The 19,217-nt window shown below is 40.6% G+C and overlaps 2 protein-coding genes across 4 annotated transcripts in view; one reads left to right on the forward strand and one right to left on the reverse strand.

The window, feature by feature from the left end:
- The window catches only part of znf710a (zinc finger protein 710a), a 25,651-nt gene extending 19,222 nt beyond the window's left edge, over positions 1-6,429 (forward strand). For 2 of the 3 annotated variants that reach the window (XM_054775829.1, XM_054775828.1), the window contains exon 6: positions 1,135-6,429. In XM_054775829.1, coding sequence (XP_054631804.1) covers positions 1,135-1,313 — 179 coding nt within the window. In that variant the 3' untranslated portion in view covers positions 1,314-6,429. The remainder of the gene's footprint in view (positions 1-1,134) is intronic. The other variant, XM_054775827.1, reaches the window with a different exon arrangement.
- Positions 5,802-19,217, reverse strand: idh2 (isocitrate dehydrogenase (NADP(+)) 2). The gene is made up of 11 exons (XM_054775830.1): positions 19,014-19,217; positions 15,736-15,827; positions 15,205-15,370; positions 14,401-14,561; positions 14,181-14,324; positions 10,013-10,149; positions 9,509-9,660; positions 9,309-9,421; positions 8,435-8,532; positions 8,273-8,365; positions 5,802-6,231 (listed from the first exon to the last, which is right to left on the reverse strand). Exons 1-11 carry the CDS (start codon positions 19,129-19,131, stop codon positions 6,147-6,149), a joined length of 1,359 nt encoding a protein of 452 aa, XP_054631805.1. The 5' UTR covers positions 19,132-19,217; the 3' UTR covers positions 5,802-6,146.

Genomic DNA, 19,217 nt, shown 5'->3' on the forward strand with positions numbered 1-19,217 from the left:
TGCATTAAGGATGCATAGCAGCAGGCAGCAGTTGACATCATGCTTTTTAACATTCTTAACTGGTATGAACGTGTAAAAAGAAGTTAACTGCTGTACAGTAAAACTTACAAAAACAAGCAGCCTTTCTTTGATGATGCTTGAAGGACGCAGAGCAGGAGGCAGAAATCATGCATTGTGCTTTTTAATATTCTTTACTGGAATAAAAGTGTAAAAAGAAGTTAACCACTGTATATTAAAACTTAAATATATCCTTGCCCTTTCTTTGATCATTCGTAAAGGATACAAAGCGGGAGGCAGCGATCAGCATCATGCATTTCATCATTTTTAACTGGCATAAAAGTGAAAAAGAAGTTAACCGCTCTATATTAATTAAAACTGAAAAACAATAATTTGGGTAATCACCTGTAAATTGTATGACAGCTCGTTTTCCACTGTACATTCTGTTCTTCTTCTTTCATATACGAATACTCAGCTATCAACGCTTTAGCTATAGCATACTTAGCAGCCAGGACAGAGACCAGTGTACCATTTTCATTGCTATGCTATCGCTACATCAAAATAAGTTCGGTTTCCAGTTCTATGGTTATCATCACAGCAAAGTTTTGTAGCATTTTGTGTAGGTGTAATTTTTTTAATCCACACTGAACCAATCAAATTTAGATGGTCCACTGTCTTCTGGGATGCTTATGATGTACTGTGATGTATGAAACAGAATTACAGCAATCAATCTTTGCCACGTTCTATTCAATATTCTACTTTTTGTGAAGGAAAGGTAATAATTGCTGGTGGATTTATTGTTGAGAAGTGAAACTTTGGTGGCGTTCATGCTGCTGTCCCCGTCTGTCTCTAATGTACTTTGACTCGTGCATGTACTGCAATCTAGCGGCCAAGTGTTTTGATGTTTCTGTGTCACTCCCGGGCTGTGTATTTAGAAAATATAGCAGTGTCCGGATTAGACACGCCTGTCTCTATCAGCGAAGAGTGATACTGACGTGGGGAGGAGAGCTAATCTAGCGCCTGTCTGTCCTCAGTGAGGCCCGTCTTTTATGCCTTTAGAAATAGCTGTGGGCGTCTTGTTGAGGACAGAGTGGAATCATACTGCATTTCCGTCTTTGCTGCTTCCTCATCCTCCAGAGCCGCCTCAAGACGCAGAAGGCCAGGAGAACTATGAGGAGGAGAGCTTTGAATTCAGCGAGCGAGAGAACCGGGCGAACACCACCACCACCACCAACACACCCGACATTGCTAAACTGTCTCAAATGGAGTATTACAGCGCCTATGGGAAGGGAGCAGGGCGCTGTAGCACTGCATGACTTAGCAACATGATTTATTTTATTTTTTTAAAGAGCTTGTTTTGTTCTTCAGTCTAAACTGCACATTCATATGCACTGGAATTAGGAAACTACTACTTGTCCAATTACATTCACTGGCTTCAAGTAGGTACAACTGCAGTGGTGTAGCACTACATGTATCAAGCTAAAGCAGGGGTGTTCAAAGTGTGGCACAGTGAGCCTTTCATCAGAGAACTTAACAACTGGGGCCTCCCCCAACTAGCCAAATTATTTTTTTCGGAACCCAGACTTAGTTTAACAGCGGAACTGAAAATCAATTCATTTAGCCTTTGACATAAGAAGTGAGCTTAGCAGGTTTGAAACGTTTTTCTTTTTCTTTCAAGCTGCTGCACCCTGAAAACCCTTGATCTGAAGTAACAAACAATAGAAACACTCCTCAGTATGACGCCTTTCAGTTCTACGAGGATAATAAATACAGTACATCAAATAGAGGGACTGTCTGCAATTGTGATGCGGCCACTAGAGGGTGCTAACTTTCAAATGTACAGTATGTACAGTCATGGCCAAACGTTTTGAGAATGACACAAGTGTTTGTTTTTTGGTTTTCACAAAGTTTGCTACTTCAGTGTTTTTAGATCTTACTATGTTGTTCCCTAAGCCATTTAGTTATGTCTTTTGTCTTTGAAAAAGGCATGGTTCATCACTAAACTGTTCTTGCATGGTTGGGAGAAGCTCTCGGAATTTTTTTTTTCCATTTTTTTACCATTTTTTATTCATGGCTGTTTTTTTCGGCAAAATTGTGAGTGAGCCCACTCCATTGGCTGAGAAGCAACCCCACACATGAATGATTTCAGGATGATTTACTGTTGGCATGACACAGGACTGATGGTAGCACTCACGTTTTCTTCTCTGGACAAGCATTTTTTCTGGATGCCCCAAACAATGGGAAAGGGCAGTCACCAGAGAAAATGGTTCTACCCCAGTCTTCAGGAGTCCAATCCCTATATCTTTTGCAGAATACCATTCTGCACCTGATGTTTTTTCCTGGAAAGAAGTGGCTTCTTTGCACTCTTGGCACCTGGCCATCTTCCAGAAGTCTTCACCTCAGTGTGCGAGCAGATGCACTCACACCTGGCTGCTACCTTTCCTGAGCAAGCGCTGCACTGATGGTGCCCCGATCCCACAGCCAATCAACTTTTGGAGACAGTCCTGACGCTTGCTGGAATTTCTTGGGCGCCCCGAAGCCTATTTCACAACAATTGAATCTCTCTCCTTGACGTTCTTAATGATCTGATAAATGGTTGGTTTAGGTACCATCCTACTAGCAGCAATATCCTTGCCTTTGAAGCCCCTCTTGTGCTAAGCAATGATGCCTGCATGTGTTTCCTTGCAGGTAACCATGGTTAACAGAGGAAAAACAAAGATTTGAAGCACCACCCCCTTTTTAAAGCTTCCAGTCTGTTATTCTCACTCAATCAGGATTCAGGGTCCGACTCATCTCCAGCTTTTGTCCTTGTCAACACGCTCACCTGTGTTAACCAGAGAATGACTAACATGATGCTAATTGGTGCTTTTGTGGCAGGGCTGAAATGCAGTAGAAATGTTTTATGGGGATTAAGTTTATTTTCATGACAAAGAGCGACTTTGCAATTAAATGTCATTAATCTTATCACCAATTACATTCTGAAGTATATATGCAAATTGCCATCATAAAAACTGAGGCAACAGACTTTGTGAAAATTAATATTTCTGTCATTCTCAAAATTGTTGGCCAGGACTGTAAACTATGCATAACATACACACACACACACACACACACACACACACACACAGGAGCCTTAGCTAAACTCTGGCGGTGTGAAGGTGATGTAGATGTCAGAACATCCTTCTCATATTTTCATATCTAAAGGCACAGGACAGGTGCAACATTAAAACATTTAAATTAATATTGCTTCTCTGGTAGTGCTTCTATACATGTACACGAAGCAGCCGCGAGTGACAGCCATGAACACCAATCATCTTACTCAAGTCGGATGACCATTTCTATTCAATTTAATTCCATTTTTAACAATACAGACCCCCCCAGCCAGTTGCAAACAGTCTCGTTAATACTTCAGTGAGAGGGTCCAGGCGGGTGTATGTAATGAGCTGTGTTTATTGTTGTTAAAAAATATATATTTCAAATTGTAAGTGCACTGCAAGTGTGACTGCCAACGACGGGGAAATATGTAAGGTGTCACCATAAACATCATCTGAGCCTAATGTCAAAAAGCACATTTGATAATACATGCGTCTTACTGCACTGACAAATTCAGACAATCCTGATCTCTCTCTATTGTATGTAAACTAATAGAAGAGGTTTGAAAGGGGTTATTACATATTTTACTTCCCAAAGCTTAACTTTGGTTGTACTGTGATAAATTAAAAATGATGTCTGCAAAATGACCTAAATGCCACTTGACTTATAAATCTGTTTTACTGTATATTATTATTATTATTGTACAGAATGTCATCAGTACTCAATGCACTGACATCACTATGTCGACTTTTTTGGTTCTGCATTAACATGTCATCTTTGTGTTGATCTCTTTCATCTCAATGTTATTGTTTCAGTGGAATGTTTCAAAATGCTATTGGAAATAGAAAAACTAAAAACAAGTGAGCCATGCTACCAAATCTGAGATAATCTTGCAGTTTATGAGCACCGCCACTGTCCGGTTAAGGTGGGACACTGGATTTCTGTAGGTCCAATTGCAGACCTTGTGAAATTGTTTTCATGTTCTCCTCCCACTCATTTGTAATCTCTAGCAGCAGTGAAGCAGCTTCTCTTTCCTCAAAGACGAGGCTTCTGCATTTTCCAACAGCAATGGAAACCTGGCTTTTCCCTAATGGATGAATCTCAACATGGAATTATCCTAAAAAAAAAAAAAAAAAAAAGTCAAGACAGAAATATTAAGTGCCCTCGTGTGTGTGAGGCCCCCACCATCCATCACGTTATGCGCTGGTCTCAAAGTGATGAACGACAACCTCCCAACATGTGACAGGGCCATGGACCTTGTGGAAAATAATTTGGGAAGCATGCAATATATTGAGTTTTAGGAGAGTTTAGCTTCTCAAAAAACTCACACATGCAATGCTGCTCATTCTTAAAAAAAAAAAAAAAATTAAATGCCAAATTGGCGTGTCTTTGTTCATTCAGTAATTTTTTTGTGATGAAACATGAAAGGGCTGTTTTGGAAAAAATTCTATCCGACTAAGAATAAGAATGCCTGGAAAAAAAAACATAAGTGCATAGCGGTTTGCAGATGTCTGGCAGAGAGTGGCTTTCCAACTTAAACGTCTCTTTGTCACATGCAAAGGAATTAAATCACAAAACATCACAGAAGGAACCAGATTCCATGGTGCCGGTGTGCCTCAGGAAAGAAGGTACTGTACAGCAAAAAAAAGATACAAGTCATCCTTAGTTTATTGCGGTTAACTGGTTCCACACCAGACCGGGATAAATGAATTTCCGCCAAGTAGGATTCAATATTAATGGAATATTTTCAGAGTTCAGAGAATTTCACTCGGCAGGACAGTGACTTTGAATAATGTAAATGGGTTTCTTGTATAGCACTTTTCCACCTCCAAAGGACTCAAAGCGCTTTGCCCCTGTTAGCACATTTACCTACTAATGACATCAGGAACCACTGTGGGTTCAGTATCTTGCCCAAGGATATTTCGGAGGATCGAACCCGCAACCTTCAGGAGACGACCACTCTACCACCTGAGCGCTGCCGCCCCCAAACACCCTGTCACGAAGGTTCCATTGAAAAATGAATGGACCAGAGGTGACGTCCATTATGTGCAGGACACAAGAGGCAACCACCGCTATGAATGTAGCATGCTAGGGAGCAAACAAGTCAGCCTCCGAATTGGTTATTCTAAACTTAAAAGGGTTTGAGAGTGCGGAAGAATGACAAGGTAAGAAGCCGAAACCGTACCACTTCCACACGGAATGGGAGAAAAAAAAATATTCCCACTAGGTCATGTCGGATATGCTATGGCTGACTCCATGCAGTGTGAAGGTAACCTAATAGCGTCATCAATGTAACTTTACTGACACCTAGTGACTAGAATACTACATAACCAGTCTTTCAATATTTTTTTGACAAATAGTCCATAGTCAACCGAATAACTAAACTAATGTAGCGAGGTATGACGGTACTTGCTGAGACCCCTGCCAGTTCTTACAAGGGGATAGTACCTAAAGAGAAAGCCTGATCAAATAGCATTTTGCTTGAGCTCACCTAATGGTTGTCATACTTATGCTACAGCCAATCCCCTGCTTAGAGGTTAATCACGTTACATATAATACACGTGTTGAGATATGAGAATTCAAAACCTACAAAGAGTTATAAAAATACCAATAACAGAAGATGACATGACAAGTTATGACTTGCAAAAGTTATGACAATAACATTTTGTACTGTACATAAACGGTTTGGTTTTCAAAGACCTCCCAAGATGTAGTGTGGGTCAAACAAAAGGGTTTATTGGCAAGTACGATGGACATAAGCTGCAGTCTTGCCTCAGGCATTACACAGTATTGAATACAGTACTTCACATTACAAAAATAAAACCTTGCAAGACATTGGACAAAAGATGTTAGGGAGGCATTGAGTGGTGGGGCAAATCTCAAGCCTTTAATAACCTAATAAAAGACTACATAATTCTATAGATAACAAGTATTCTGTTGTCCTTCAGATGAAAATGCGTGCGACTTAAGTGACCTTTTAAGTTAAAAATGAGGTACAAAAACAGAAGAGACATTGCCATCTCCATCTTATAGCTATAGTCTTTTCTTCAAGTGCTTCACTTGCCCAGGGCTTTATCTAGGTTTGTCTTGATTGCGTCAAGGAAGTCTGTAGTGTTGACATAGTGCTCGTTCAGCTTCACGCTGTGTGGGAGAGACGAGACAGAACACAAAACATGATAAAATCGTTAACATGCTTTATATATTTGATGGAGAATCTCTCCCGATGTTCTGAACTCTTTCAATGCCAGTGTTATATGAGCAGAATAATGCCGCCTGTAGGAGTAATGCCACAGCAGAGGTCTGCATGGACTTACAGTAGCTTAAGTTCCCCACAGCTGACCTCATGTTTTGCCTCAAACTAGTTGAGGCAATCAAGAGCCCCTCTGCTGGGTGCAGCAAGTACTGCTATCTACCAATCAATTCCAGAGAATCAACATTCCTAAAGTCTGATTATATATTCTATTCATATATTTATGCCCATCCCTAAACAGAGCATTTACAACGTCAACTTGAAGGAGTTACTCAATTAAGTCTTGTAATCTTACCACTTTATGTTCAATGTCTTTTCTGTAGTTAGTTCAATATTTTAAGAACAGATGGATATCAGACTATTGGAACACTACGCAGAGAACGGACTATCTAGAAGACTGCTGGAAAACCAAAGTAATGCTTATTAGCGTTTGACCTGTGACAAGGCCCGTCACAATAAAAATTTTGGCTGGACTATAATTGTCCTACAAATTGTCGCCGATAATAGATAGACATTTGAGACCATTTTTTCCTTAATCATATGGCATGACAATGTCAGTACATTGTATCAAAAGCAATAAACTTTAATTTCTCAAGAGTAGTTAACATTTTAACTGGAATGTCGAGAGATTTAAATAAAATAAATTATACATAAATTAAACAACAAAAAAGACCAACAAAATTAAAATAACATGCTCTCAGTCTTTTAGCAAAAATTGCACTTAAATAAAAATCACAATCATAACCAAAAATTAAAGACCCTTGCTCTGAACACTCCAAAAAACGCACACACAACAATAAATAAAATGGAGTGTCAAGTCTCTGTAAAAATTTCACTTATAAATAATGAACATTGGGTATTATTCCTTAACAGGTAAACAAAAAACTGGTAAACAAAAAAAGTGCAGACTAGCCACAGGCCATATGCAAATCTATAGCCACTTATTTTGACAGACTACGAGCAAGGAACCACCACCATGGTGACCTTGTGTGGTTTTAGGCATATCTCTCTGGAGTGGCAATGTTGCCAGCTGTGCTAAACATTCTCAGAGATGGTGCTTGTTGCTGGAATTACCCCAGTACCCCAATACCCCAGTTGGGAAAACTGACAGGATGGTGTTCGTGCGCTCACCTTGTCCATTCTGTTTAAAACCAAAATATTCCCACTCTGAGGCTGTGGCATTCGCCTTAGAAACAAATCACTTTTGTGCCCTCATTCAAATTTGCGTTTGCTTGCCCACGAGGCTAACGTGCAGCTAGTAGCCCTGCCTCCACGTACTGGGACAAAAAGGGTGAATGGCTGACAGGAGGGTTCAGTCTCTCCGTTCATTCCACTATAGAACCAACGTGCAAAGACAGATGCCGAGTGAACCCTTGTCATCCAGCCTTTGTGGTAACGAGAGACGAAGTAAACAAACAGTACAGTACATGGCAATTCATCGAGGCCAGCAAAATGATCAACTTTGTTTTTATTTGGTTTGCGATTAATCAATTTATTCATTATCGTGACAGGCCTACGTGTCACAAAAAGTCAAGGGCGCATTTCAGCAGTTCATCTGGATAGTGCTGTAGCAACATGTGCCGACAATACCAATACTAAAGTTTAATGCGTCATATAGCTACCACAGGCTCCAAACTTGTAATTTTACTTAATTATAATCCTGTAAGTGTCAGATTATTTTCTTTCCACGATTGCATCTACTCACTGGTAAAGTGTGACATCAACTTTAGAAAGGAGAAATAATTGCTGAGCCAAAAACTGATGCAATAAAGAGATATATAAAAGAGATTAGAAAGCTCTCACTGGGTTAAACACACATTATCTCTCAAATAATGTCTTCTTTTTAAACTATAACAGACAAAATTAGATCAATCAATTTAATTTAATTGAGATCCCACAGTGATCTATAAAAGTGACAGGAAAGGAACTTACTTGGACAGTCCATGGATGCAGCCTGCAAGGTCCTTGGTCATGGTACCACTCTCTACAGTCTCTACACACACACGCTCCAGAGTCTGAGAGAACCTGAGGAATATATCAATATTAATATCCTAATTCATCCCAGAGTATTTTGATTTCAAGATAAATCATTACTTGATGAGGTCGGGATTGCCATCAAGTTTACCACGATGCTCCAGTCCTCTGGTCCAGGCGAAGATGCTGGCAATAGGGTTGGTGCTGGTCGGCCTTCCCTTAAAGGAACACAGAGCACTTATTGTTCTTGACTCACACGCACACACAAATTGTTTATTTTCAATGTATTGGGATTTGCATCAGGCAAACACATGGAATAAAATGGGTGTCTGAGCTTAAATTGACCACATAGTGGCAGTATAACTCCACAAATTGTAGAATGATAATGAATCACTTATAATGAACAGCCAGCATGCATGAACAATGTGACTGACTGGGCTCCACTTTATAAGTAGGCCTTATGCTAGAGCAGTTGATGACAGAAGCTAACTTTCTGCAATTAAAGCGGGTGGGTTTGGATGTCAACATTGGTACATGCATTCTAATGTCTGGCAGGAACTGTCTTCATGTCATCGTCTAAGTGCACTGACAAAAAAAAAACAAAAAAACAAGGTCATTACTGAGGCAGGTAATAACACCAAATAACGTCAGCATCTGACAAAACGCACCGCTGACAGTCAAGGAAGAATGCAACTTAAAAAAGCGGGTAAAAACTCTAAGCACTGAGTGTCAACTGCAAAAGTCTACATCAAGTTAAATGGAGGACTGGAGGAAGCCAAAAGTACTTGTCAAAGACATCAAGAAACTGGACAAATATTGAAGACAACATAATCTTGACTACAAGGAAAAGAGGAGAACTCAAAGACTTGATGCAGCTTTAAATAAATCAACAAATCAATATTCATTCTCTGTACTGCTTGTCCTCACTAGTGTCGCGGGTGTGCTGGAGCCTACAACACTGAACAAGTGAATGAATAGATGGACATTTACTAACCTTCTGGTGCTCGCGATAGTGCCTGGTCACGGTGCCGTGGGCTGCCTCAGCCTCAATAGTCTTGCCATCAGGGCACACCAGAACTGATGTCATAAGCCCGAGAGACCCAAAGCCTAAAAATACATAAATAAAACGCAGAAAGCCAAAATGAGATCCGAGCCTGAGAGAGCAATATTGTCCGAAAAATATTCGGATTATACCTTGAGCAAGGATATCAGACTGAACATCTCCATCGTAATTCTTGCAGGCCCACACAAAGGCTCCGGAAGACTTCAGTACTTGAGCGACCATGTCGTCGATAAGCCTGTGCTCATACCAAATCTTCAGTTTGTCAAACTCAGGCTTGTAGTTCCTTTGGTGAAAAGACAAGAGCAAGATTAACACACTTTCTGGAAAAACAGGCCTATACAGTTGAACAACTTTTGAACAAAGTTCCAACTTCTCTCATGCCAAATATGGAGACCTCAGTTCAGCACGCATGAAAGGATTAGCTGGTGGTTATCTTCTTTTTTTCACTTGTATGACAGAAGTGCTAAAATGTTACTTAAGAATTGAATAAAACATATGCTGGTGACAGTTGGTCTTGTGATCAGATTATATGTATTACTTAATATAGGAAATGTTTCCAAATAACAAAATCAGAGGCTGGCAAATTGCATACATTTCATATATGTAGTGTTTTGTTGTGTTTTACACTCACTCACTTTTCAAAGATGTCCTGGAAGATGTCTTTAAACCTGCCGTCATATGCTTTAAGAATGGTATTCTTTGTGCTCATGTATAGCGGCCATTTCTTGTTAATGGCGTACTGGAAGCAACTGTGCGCAAAGCCTGTGATAGACTGATGGGAGAGGAACATGGAGGAAAAAAGAAGCAAAAAGTTCTTGAGTGGAGCAGTTTTCAGTTGGTTAGGAGGTTAGAACCTTCCCCCTGACGGGTGGAAAGTTATCTATTCTGATCTCTGTCTCTCTATGTTGTCAAACCAAACAGAGCGTCTCTGAAAAAGGTAACATACACTGTACACCATCAGTCTCAAACTTGTGGCCCACAGGCCTCAACCACATTTCGTAGCACCCTGCTTGACAGAGTTTTGTGTTAGCGCGTCCCGTGAATTTTCCCCCTAACATGAACATTTTTGCTGGGTCTTTTTTTTTTTTTTTTAAACATATATTACATTTATTTATTTATTTATTTTTTAAATCGCTTTCATAGCGCAGGCTCGTCATAGCTTCCGGTGGTGTTTGTTGACAAGTTAGAAAACGCAAATTAGCAACGTTAGTCACATGGTTGAAACTAGGGATGCCCCAATCAGATACTGATATTGGATATCAGGCAGATATCAGCAAAAAAAACTACCGTATATGATTATATTGACCTGCATCTCGAATCTCTGCTATTGGCACTTGATACAAGCAGTCAATTCCAAACTCTGCCCCAGCACGTCTATCCAGCAGCAACCGGATAAAACCCATGTGATCACAACAGTGTTTGCTAGCGTGCTAACAAAGTAGCAAGGAGTAGAAGTGACGTCAGCAGTGTGGCAGTAAAAAGACGTTGCAGCTGAGTGAAACACTTGTAATGCGCAATTGAAGCAGCATCACACGGCAAACTCCCACAGGAGAGCAAAGAGTTATAACAAGAGCTAGCCAGTCGGTGTTGAGTAATGTTGGGTTTAAATATTTCATTAAAATCTTAAATACTCTTGAGAAATTAAAGTTTATTGCTTTTGATAGGGCGTACTCACATTATTATGCAATATATTATTACATTAATGAAAAAATGGTTTCAAAAAAATAATACCGTTTATCGGCAATAATTTGTAGGACAATTATCGTGCAGCAAAATGTGTTCTCGTGACAGGCCTAATCGGGGTGTTACTTCATGTCTACAGGGGTCCAATAATGTTCAAACCCATATTTAGAAAGTGATAAACAGGTTTTCTATGCTCTAACTACAAAAATCTCATTCAACAATATTGAATCCTACTTTGCAGAAATTCACTTATCGTGGTTGGGTGCGGAATCAAATAACAGCAATAAACGCGGGCCGATTGCATGTATGATTCGTGTTGATATTGGCTCAATATCTGTATGGGCCAATATTCAGGGCTGCAATATCTGTACCATATTGGAAGTGGAAAAAGTTGTCTTTTGCATAATAATTTTAATTTCTTGTACTGTATGTATAGTTCCACATGTCCAAAATTAGTAGGAAGAAGCAGGGCTCATTTAAATCCTAACCCCCTATCCGTTTCACATTGGTTGTTGTACATTTATTCACTTTCGTATTTCATGTGATCTTTTTAATACATAGAAAAGTGATAAAGGTAATGTAACAATATGGTGATATAATTAAGGTTTTTCCACAATCATAATAAATAGTGATCATATATAATAAATACAAATAAACATAAGTTAAAGACTCTTCTTCCTTGTATTTTGCAAACAACTGTTTGTATTGTTTTATGAAATCGCTCATCTTGGTGTTTTGAGTTCCTTACTCAATCCATTCCATAATGTGATTCCATACTGAAATGCTGTGGGTTTCTAGCTTTGTTCTTGCATACAAGTGTTTTAAGTTTAGTTTTTCCCCTGAAATCATATTTCACCTCTCACAGAAAATAATTGTATGACATTTTTGGGCAGAAAGTTATTTGCATAATTTTAGCTATGCATAATAATCACAAATATTAATATTTGTGATTTGTATTGTTCAAATATGCTCAAATAAAGAATTTGTACGTTCTCTCCCCACGTGGGGAATCTACGACAAGAACTCGGTCCTCTGCAAGACAAGACTCTCCACGACAGCTCGCACTGGCTTTACACTCACTGCTATTGAATGATAACTATTTGATTGATCTGTAAACTTTGAAAATGTGAAATACTAATTAGAGTACTTTAAAAGTTTACCGGTTTTATATACAGTATATGTTACATGCTTTATAGTATAGTATTGTAAGAGGTAGGTCATTGACTTGTAACTTGCATGTTGAAAAAGTGTGCACCCCTGATATGAATGCGTACGTAAACACACACAGTAGGATGTAGACCTTTGGTACATGGTCATTTTAAAAGTAGTTTGCAGGCTGAAAAAGTGAGCACCCAGCACCCCTGTACTATATAGATACATGTATAGCCTATTCACACACACACACACACACACACACACAAGTTTGAAATCAAATTTCAAATATAAGAATGTTTCGCTACACTTTATTTTGAGAAACATACACCGGTTTTGTCTGTTTGCCATGTTGGCACTTGGCAGATGAAGAAGAAAAGGCCAAGACAAAAAGGTATTTAAAGTTAATTAATGCATTCGTCGTTCAAGCCTGTGAAAGCAACCCTAATGTTGACATTACAGACAGTAAATTGAAATACTTTATGGAATATTCTTTTTGTTGAGCACAGAGGCACCCGTGTCTTGACTTATATGCGCAGATAAAGTTGAGGTGCGCAAGGAAAACATCAGATGTCATTACTCAACTAGACATGCTGAGGAATATGCAAAATACCAGAGAGATGAAAGAGGATTGGGGCTCCAATCTTAAAACATGCCTACTAAGCAGACAATTTTTTTTCCTTCTTCAAGAAAACAAGCATGATGTGGTCGACGTGAGCTACGTAGTGAGTGAGATGATTGATAAGGCAGAATACAGTTCAAAGACAAGTTCATCAAAACGTGTATGTCAGAGGCTACAAGTATCGTCTGCCTGGAAAGATCAGCCTCATTTCTGACCTGTCAACTGCGTGAGAAAGCCAAACATTTCCGCACATACTCAGTCATTCTTAATGTGAGCACAGACATCACTGCCACTACGCAGCTCGCAATGTATGTCTGCCGTGTTGACAATTTTGAAGTGATGGAGGAATTGCTGAGTGATTTCAATGGATGCCCTGACCCCCGCTTAGGAGATATTCCGCCAGCTGTGTGATGCCATTGTGGATGCCAGTTTACCATGGAAGAGGTTTGCTGGAATAACAACTGACGGAGCACCATCAAGGACAGGGAGGAGAAAATGGACTGGCGGCACTTGCTCAGAAGGGAATGCCTTCATGCAGAAGGAAGGGATGGCTGTTTCTGTGCTAAATGATCCCCAATGACTCTTTTCTTGTTGAAATCACACAGAAGGTGAACGTACTGAACAAGAAGTTACAAGGCCAGGGGCAGCCTGTCAGTACTGCCTATGACAATGTCAGAGCATTCGCCATAAAAGTTGTGTTATGGACAGCTCAGGTCTCTGACCAAGCTCTGCCATTTCCCAGCATGCAAGGCACACCATTCAGTGGTGGTATGCTTATGTCGTTGTAAAGATACAGGAGGAAAATGATCACAGGTTTACGGACTTTGTGATAGATGGAGCCATTTTTCAAATATTTGTTGCCCCTTCTACTTCGATTTGCAAGATCCACCTCCACCTCACACTCCACCTCCAGTGGCCCCCAGGTAAGTTGAGTTTGAGACCCCCGCTGTACATCCTAAAGCAGTGTTTCTCAATTACTTTCTGGTCATTTTGCCATTTTAATAAAATTGAGAACCTGATGTTTATTTATTATTGATCTCTGTGTACTAGACAGACTGAACTGGAAACTGAAACCAATGACAAAATGTGTACCTGGAGAGCAATGACACATGCAGAGTACGAAGAATCTGTACATGCTGGCAGATCTGCACTAATATTGAAAAGTCCCAACTCCCACTTAGGGCCCCCGACAGGTCACTGCACACCCCTGGGGTGGCCCACGATGCTATTTGAGAAGCCCTGCTCTAAAGCCATTTATTAAATAGGTGCGGCTCAGGAGGTTGTAAAAAATATATTTGATGCTTTTCTGCATGAACACACATTTAATGATAATTCCATCATCTCACCTCATCTGTATTGTACATGCCCATTCCACAGCCACCTGCAGGGAAGTCGTACACCTCCCATTCCTTGGCTGCACTGCCATTAGCAGGCGAAAAGATTATCTTGAATTTGCCAGGCTGGTCCACAACAAAGTCTGTTGCTCTGTACTGTCGGGGAAATAGGCAGACAGTCTCATGTAAACAATGCCTGTACATCAGGACACTCAGAAATGTGACGAGTTACCTGGTCACCAAAAGCGTGTCTGCCAATCGTGATGGGCTGTGTCCAGCCGGGAACAAGCCTGGGAATGTTCTGGCAGATGATTGGCTCACGGAAGACTGTGCCACCCAGGATGTTCCTGATGGTGCCGTTGGGGCTCTTCCACATCTTCTTTAAGCTAAACTCTGCACGTTAACAATGTTGAGGGAATTAAAACTACAATTGGTGACTCGTACATTGTAGAATATTACAATATATACAAAAGGTTTTCATTTAGAAAACAAGATGAGTACAGTATTTTTGGTCATTTAAAATCGGGGTCTTCTGAGTCAGTGTTGAAATTAGCAGTTTTTGCTTTGGCATGAACTTCATTTAGCAGCACTTTTTTTTTTCTTTAAACGCCAACATAAACTTTAATTAGCTTCACAAATGCTACATCAGCTCTGTTGCCTGTGGATTTGAGTGGAGGAAAGAATTTTAAAAAACGTTACCATTAGTCAGGTTGTGTGTGCAGACAAGATACTTTTACAATGAATCAAATATTCTGTTTTAAGTGTCAACACTAATGTTGAAGCGTGAGGGCTGAGCAGTAAAATTCCATGTTGAATCAAGCACAAACTCATTTTAATGAGTTAGAGTTGCACGTGCACTTCCCCAGCAAAGTGCAAACGAAAAGACAATTTAGAATGTAAAGGAAATATTTAATGCTTAGCTACACTTTGTGGATGTCTATTACGTAACTTAGTCCCTCATTCAGTGCTTTGGATAAGCAGTCAATAAAACATTTCACAATATAGTGACGTGTACTTTGAACTGACTAATACAAACCTTCCACTCTGGCTTCATCGGGTGTGATGGTGGCACACTTAACCGCCACATTGTACTTCTTTGTAGCCAGGGCAGAGTCTATAGTCACCTGGTCATCTGTCTGGTCGCGGTAAGGCAGACCGAGGTCAAAATACTTCAGCTCGACATCAACGTTAGACAGGATCAGCTTCAGAAGCACAGCAGGGAAAAAAGGCAAAGCATTAAAAACTCTTCGAACTGGACACTGTGGGATATAATTATACATTTAAAATATAATTAATGGTAGTTACTTATGTTTGTGGTACTGGAAGAAAACCCCTAAATGCTCATGTAGCACTCATGCACCATTTGCTGTCTCCAAGTCAACTTGCCAAGCTACTGAATGAATCATCACCGAAACCCCGCCTCACACATTTTACATACGGGATCTCTGCCTACCGCACACATCCACGTGTCAGTCGGGTTTAAAAATAGCACAGTTAGACACTGGAGGCTTGACGCACACTGCCATCCTCTGTGCCTTAAACATAGAACTGCGTGCTGTTGTCTCACCTTCTCCTTGATAAACTCCCAGATGATCCTGGTCATCTCATCTCCGTCCATCTCCACCACAGGCTGGGCCACTTTGATGCGTTTGTCGGCATCTGTCAATCACACATTAAACAAGCTGTTCAACCAGGAGGGAACGCATATCATCCACACAGCAAACTATCGTCGCTTTCTCAGAGATTACGCAAAATAGCCCCATCAGTAACAGTAGATAGATTCTGCCTTTCACACAGAACCAAGCTATACCAGACATAGCTGCAAAGGTGTGTGCTTTTACACACATGTAATTATCTAGATACTTAGTCGTGATGACATCAATGCCAGCATCTAGGTGACATTTTCGCAACAGGGCGACAGAAATGTCATCACAGCTCAGTCCAGGCTTTGCCAAAATCAGACTGCGTCCTGCCTGATAATACCTAAAAAGGTGAAAATTACCTGCTCAACTACATACCCCTATTCTGTGTTGGTGCCGTTTACACAGAACAATAAAAAAGATCCTATGACTTTCTTTGACATTTAGCCAACAAACTGATCAAACATGACAGTTGACAGCAAATCATTTCTTGCTTGCGGCAGTATTTGCATGACATTATTTGACCTTTGGTGCCTAACATACCATCAAGAGGTCATGTTTCCTCATTGTATTCTTCCCTACACTTAAGACAACTTGACAAGCCTAGTTACCAGGCTCTTACAAGTTCTAACTGAACAAGGTAGTTCGTCCATAATCCTGCCAGCAGACAGACTACTAAATCTCCTGGACGCAAGTGAAAAGATAACCTTCTTACCTAAGGTAATCTTGTTAGAAGAAAGTGTTGTGCTGTTGCATTCCTGCATCTGCGTTCTCTCTTACATGTTAAGTATTTAAATGGTAGTATGGTCTTTGTCCATTCATCAGGTGAATTTTTAATGCTTGTATTTGTGCACCTACAAAACATGAGCATTGCAAACCATACAAGCTGACATTCCTCCTTAGTGTGTGAAAGTTCAACTTGGCCAATTACAAAAAATACAAAAGGAGAGGACGCTACACTGGATCATGTGAACTAAGACAGCACTGCTGGTTCAGAGAGACATCTGACCCTCTTGAAGCCATGGTAACACCTGTCCAAATAGCTGCTGCTGTGTTCCCATGCCGCTAACGTGATACACAAACCTCTAAGGACAGCAGTACCAAAAATAACCTCACAGCAGAGAACATTAAGTGTTGATGTTATGAGTAGTTGTAGAGCCAAACGACAACATCAGATCGTGGGACAAAGGAAACAATTTGAATGACCTGACTTTTTTTTCTTTTCTTTTTTTTTTTAAAGATGTCTTAACTTCTCTCACAACTGCAGGAACTTTACCCAAGCTAAATCTAGGGGTATACATTTGACTAAAATTGCTTTTGACTGTAGGGGAAAAAATTAATGCCTAATGGGCTTTAAAAATGTTGGTTGTGCTACTTAGCCGTGATGTGAAACGCATGTGTGTTGCACTTGCCATACTGTTTACAATGAACACAAGGGCATTAATGCTGACTGCGCAAGTTGTTCCTTACTGCTATGACAACATTGGTTCTGCCGCTGCTGTATTGTGCCATACACTTGTTAATAAATTACCATATAGTCAAAGAGAACTGTTTTTCTTTCCACTTTCTCATAAACTCCAAATCATTACTTTAAAAAAAGTCATGAGTTTTCACATTTCAGAAATAACAGCCCATTTCCAATTAGCTTCCAATTAACAACCCAGCTATAATTCCAGAATATATGGTAGTTACACATCCAAATTCCACTTTGTGCATCTCATTACTACCATGTGTGATGCAGTGCATCATGGGTAAGACATAATACCCCTCATGGATCAACACAACTGGTCTCAGCTAACCTAAATCCGTGACACATGAACCATCACAGCAGAGAGTGGGGGGTGGGGGGGTGGGAGCCGAGTATGTTACGTAACTGCGGATGTATCAACACAGCAGGCTCTGAAGGGCGAGTGCAACAAAGTCATGCGGGCAGGCTCGCCATCTTCTGCAGGTTTAAAATTGGAGGAAAGGCCAACTTATAAAAAGACAGCAGTATTCATCGTTTGTCGATACAACCATTAAAATATCTTTCACTGCAAACTCGCTTAAATTGAGACCCGAGTTTCAAAGAGTCCAAGCAAATGACTTCAGTCACATTTGCTTGTCCTTTCTGGTTAACCTTTAACACATATAGGCCACCCTGCCTGTAGTAATTTCTATACAACCCAAGGGACGTAAAGATTGGTTGCACTTGCAGCATCCAACGAGGTGTTTATTCCTAAAAACAGATCATCTTTTTAAGTGGTGGAAAAATAAAATATAATGTAGGCGGCTACAGCACAGAAATGCAGACAACAAAAACGTGTCACTCTCCCTGTATTTACACTACTCTTCACTGCTGCACAAGCACAAATGACCTGTCAGCAAAGTGTCCTTCAGCTGACACCCCCCCCCCCCCAACTTTCTAATGGGAAGTGCATCTGCAACAAGAGGGCTGCTCAAGCAGTTAAATGGCAGCTTGCAGCATTTTTTGGTTCCCTTGCACTCTACGTGACAACGAGGATAAAACACATGCAACCGTTATATATCACTAGGCTACAAAAAAACAACCAATTTGGTGATATTCAAGCTGAAATCTGCCGAGCTGGGGCTCCTGTGAATGCAACCTCCAAATGGCAAACACGATGTAGGACACAGGCAGCCATTTCTGTCCACAGCAGAGCCCGAACCGTATGCAGTCTGACCTTGGGAAGAAACTTTCCCATTAGTCGCAATAAAATGATGACTATCAATTAAGTGCGCTTCACTTTTTATTCTGGTAGGGCTTTATTTTCAATTCCAATGTCTTTTCTCGACGGCGTTAAAAACGTTTTTATTTTATTTTTTTTTTACATACTTTCAGTGAAAATTGGGACAATCAATGGTACAATATTAGCCGGCATTATGAAACCAATGATAACGCATTTTAACGTCGCCTGAACTTTCATGGCTAAGACAAAAGACGGCTCTCCTCTCGTTTCCTTGGCCCTCATCTATCGGCGCCAACAGCTAGTCGAAGATACCAACACATTGGCAGCAATTTCATAACAAATAGCACAGGTAAAATAATTGACACACATGAAAAGAGCGCCCTAGTAAGCTAGCAGCTACCTTGATCCGGTTAACATACTCGCAGACGCCACCGGCGTTACCGCTGCTACATTAGGTCACTCATTGACTCCACGTTAGCTTAGCATTCCTAACCCGGCTTCCACACTCCACTCACAGTTTCTTTGTTGCTGGCACTGAGCAGCAGCCGGGGCGAGCACCCCTGAGTTTCGAGGAAAGGCTGCAGCTGCGGCAGACCTCGACAGAGAGGTGAGGACTTTCAGATATCCAGCCATGTCTCCCCGGGCCCGGATCACTTTAGCAGCTCGACACTCGACGAAACTCAAGCGAGGAGAGAGAGCGAGAGGAGGTAAGGCGCACT

This window comes from Dunckerocampus dactyliophorus, chromosome 5 (assembly GCF_027744805.1).
Source record: "Dunckerocampus dactyliophorus isolate RoL2022-P2 chromosome 5, RoL_Ddac_1.1, whole genome shotgun sequence".
Lineage (NCBI taxonomy): Eukaryota > Metazoa > Chordata > Actinopteri > Syngnathiformes > Syngnathidae > Dunckerocampus > Dunckerocampus dactyliophorus.

Bases quoted from the DNA above. Each gene is read 5' to 3' on its own strand.
- idh2 (XM_054775830.1), bottom strand. From the start codon at position 19,131: ATGGCTGGATATCTGAAAGTCCTCACCTCTCTGTCGAGGTCTGCCGCA. The intron at 15,828-19,013 runs GTGAGTGGAGTG...TGTGATTGACAG, and splicing joins GTGCCAGCAACAAAGAAACT to ATGCCGACAAACGCATCAAA. The intron at 6,232-8,272 runs GTAAGTTCCTTT...TCTCCCACACAG, and splicing joins TGCATCCATGGACTGTCCAA to CGTGAAGCTGAACGAGCACT.